Source organism: Dipodomys ordii, unplaced genomic scaffold (genome assembly GCF_000151885.1).
Source record: "Dipodomys ordii isolate 6190 unplaced genomic scaffold, Dord_2.0 Scaffold251, whole genome shotgun sequence".
In the NCBI taxonomy this organism is placed as follows: domain Eukaryota; kingdom Metazoa; phylum Chordata; class Mammalia; order Rodentia; family Heteromyidae; genus Dipodomys; species Dipodomys ordii.
This window is the reverse complement of record NW_012267467.1, coordinates 295,606-298,584: the sequence shown is the minus strand read 5'-3', so window position 1 is coordinate 298,584 and position 2,979 is coordinate 295,606. Positions and strand designations below refer to the sequence as shown.

The window sequence follows — 2,979 nt, the reverse complement described above, 5'->3', positions numbered from 1 at the left end:
GTCCAGGCTGCGCTCTGTCCACCCTCTCTCCCTCAGTCTGGGCTGCTCTTGGCCTTTCTCTCAGACACTGTTCTGCCCCATTCCTCTTAATCCTTTATGTTATTTATCTCTCCTGAGTTTTCTTCATCCACAGAATCAAGCTGACACCTCCTGGCTTTCCTGCGCATGAAACAAACATGTGCATTTACTAAGGAGGGCGGTGCCCAGGCTGGGGGGCCAGCGGCAGGTGACGTGACCCCGGCAGGTGGCGCTACCCACTTGGGGTCTGACTTAATGTGCAGCCTCCAGTCAGAGGCTGAGGATGCTGGGGGCCTCTGGGGGCCTCTACCCTTCATGAGCGCAGTGACCCAGGAACAAGCTGAGGGCCGGCGCGTGTCAGATGGGGTGTGAAGCATGGCGGCCTTCCAGAAATCATCAGTCTTGGTGCTGGGGCTCCTTCAAGGAGACCTTGGTCCACAGAGGGCCTGTGGCAGAGGTGGCTGGAGGCTGCTGTGTGGAGGCTGAGGCCTCTTCCTAACTCGAGCCTGCCTCTCTACCTCCTTCAGCTGGTGCTGCCCGAGTACGCCATCCACAGCCTCTTCTGCGTCATGTTCCTGTGTGCTCAGGAGTGGCTCAGCCTGGGACTCAATGTCCCCTTGCTTTTCTACCACTTCTGGAGGTACGTGTAGGGCCGGGGCAGGGCGGGGCGCCTTTCCTGGCCCAGCCACTGGTACCTTCCTCCCCCCCATCCCTCCCCCCTCCCGCAGGCTGCGTGAAGCAGCAAGTCAGGGAGGGAGCCCTTCACACAGGCTCCATTGCTTATAGCCCCAGACCTATAGGTCAGAACTAGAAGCAACCACAGCACTATTGCCGATAGACCCCCAAGTCAAACCAGCCGAAATGCTTATGCAGAAAAAGTGTGGTATGTCCATACACTGGCCTATTATCTGGCGGTGAAAAGCTTCACAGTCACTTTATGGGATTCCATTGACATGAGATGTTCGGACAGGAAATAAAGGTGGTTTCCAGAAGGAGGCAGGCGAGGGCTGACCGCTAGTGGGTGCAGAGCTCCTTTCCAGGGAGAAAAAAAATGATCTGAAATCAGGCAGTCCTGCTGGGGGCAAAACTGTAATTGTATACTTTAAAGTGATGAAGTTTGTGGGATGCAAATGTATTTCAGTTTTTTTAAAAAAAGCACCTACCAGATGGGCTGGATTTTCTGGGACAGTTCTGGTTTCAAACCTTCTGTGCCCCACTAAGACCATGCGTCACATCTTGTGACTTTGTAAAATGCAGTCTGCATATGGATCTAAGTGGCAGGGAGGAGAATATGAAGTCTTCCCTGTAGACTCCCTTTCCTGAAGACTTTCCCTTCCCTGAAGACTCCTTCCTGAAGACTCCAGACTTCTTGGAGACTGAAGAGCACCCTTTGGTTGCTGAGGAGCAGCTTGCTGAACTTTCTCCTCCACCTACAGCACTTGCTTCACAGACATTCTAACCAATGTTTTTTTGCTGTTCTGTGGCCCTTCTGCAGTCCTGTCCAAATAAGTTACAGAAAACGACTCTGCACTCATGGGAACATGATGGCCCTCCACACTGAGGGCAGAAGACACTTAATCCAAAGCAATTAAATGCAGTAGTAGGTAGAGTGCAGGTTTAGTGGGAGGAGAGGGTGATGTGGTTCTGTGCCTTGACCACCCTCCCAGCTCTGCTGCCTCTTCCTGAGTCCTCCCTGGGGACACCAGGGACACGTTTCCCCTTCTGTTAGGGTGTCTGCTGGGTGGGTAGAGACAACTGATGTGGGTGGATCTGGTGTTGGAGGAGTTTCTGTTTCACCTGTTTGGAGTAGTGGCAGAGCCACAAGTGATGGTGTGGCCTGTGGCTTGAGGACTGCAGAGGGCCACAGCTGGACATGAGAGGCCACAGCTGGACATGAGGAGAGGCCACGGCTGGACATGAGAGGGCACGGCTGAACATGAGAGGCCACGGCTGGACATGAGGAGAGGCCACAGCTGGACATGAGGAGAGGCCACGGCTGGACATGAGGAGAGGCCACGGCTGGACATGAGAGGCCACGGCTGGACATGAGAGGCCACGGCTGGACATGACGAGAGGCCACGGCTGGACATGACGAGAGGCCACGGCTGGACATGATGAGAGGCCACGGCTGGACATGAGAGGCCACGGCTGGACATGAGGAAAGGCCACGGCTGGACATGAGGAGAGGCCACGGCTGGACAGGACTGCTGAGGGGCCCCTGATGGACAGGACTGTGGAGGGGCCATGGTGGGACATGGTTGTGGTGAATGCTCCATCAGGAGTGCTGGCTGGGATGACATCAGGGTCCCCGGGCTTCAGAGTCCATGACCTCTTTCCTGCAGGTACTTCCACTGTCCGGCAGACAGCGCAGAGCTGGCCTACGACCCACCTGTAGTCATGAACGCAGATACCTTGAGCTACTGCCAGAAGGAGGCCTGGTGTAAGCTGGCCTTCTACCTCCTGTCCTTCTTCTACTACCTGTACTGGTGAGTCGGGGGACGAGGCTCCAGATGTAGGAGAGCTGGATGGAGGTTCAGACCAGCCTCCCTAGGGAGAAGGACTTGGGAGGAGGGCCCATGAGAAGGTAGGAGGTCCTGGGAGGAGGCCCTGGAAGGAGGGCTCAGGAGGAGGCTATTCTAGGAGACTCATGGAGGAGGGCAGTGTTCTGGAGGTCAAAGGAGATTCATAGAAGAGGACAATGCTTTGGGAGGTTCTAGGAGATTCATGGAGAAGCACAGTGCTCTGGGGATTCTAGGAGATTCATGGAGGAGGACAGTGTTCTGGGGGTTCTAAGAGATTCATGGAGGAGGACAGTGTTTTCGAGGTTCTAGGAGACTCATGGAGGAGGACAGCACTCTGGAGACGATAGGAGACTCATGGAGGAGGACAGTGCTCTGGAGGTTCTAGGAGACTCATGGAGGAGGACAGTGCTCTGGAGACGATAGGAGACTCATGGAGGAG

The 2,979-nt window shown here is 55.3% G+C and overlaps 1 protein-coding gene across 1 annotated transcript in view; it reads left to right on the top strand.

Moving 5' to 3' along the window:
* The window catches only part of Cnih3 (cornichon family AMPA receptor auxiliary protein 3), a 14,733-nt gene that overhangs the window by 8,533 nt on the left and 3,221 nt on the right, over positions 1-2,979 (top strand). Inside the window, exons 3-4 of the mRNA XM_013036176.1 lie at positions 546-658; positions 2,361-2,504. Of these exons, the coding sequence (XP_012891630.1) occupies positions 546-658; positions 2,361-2,504 (257 nt within the window). The remainder of the gene's footprint in view (positions 1-545; positions 659-2,360; positions 2,505-2,979) is intronic.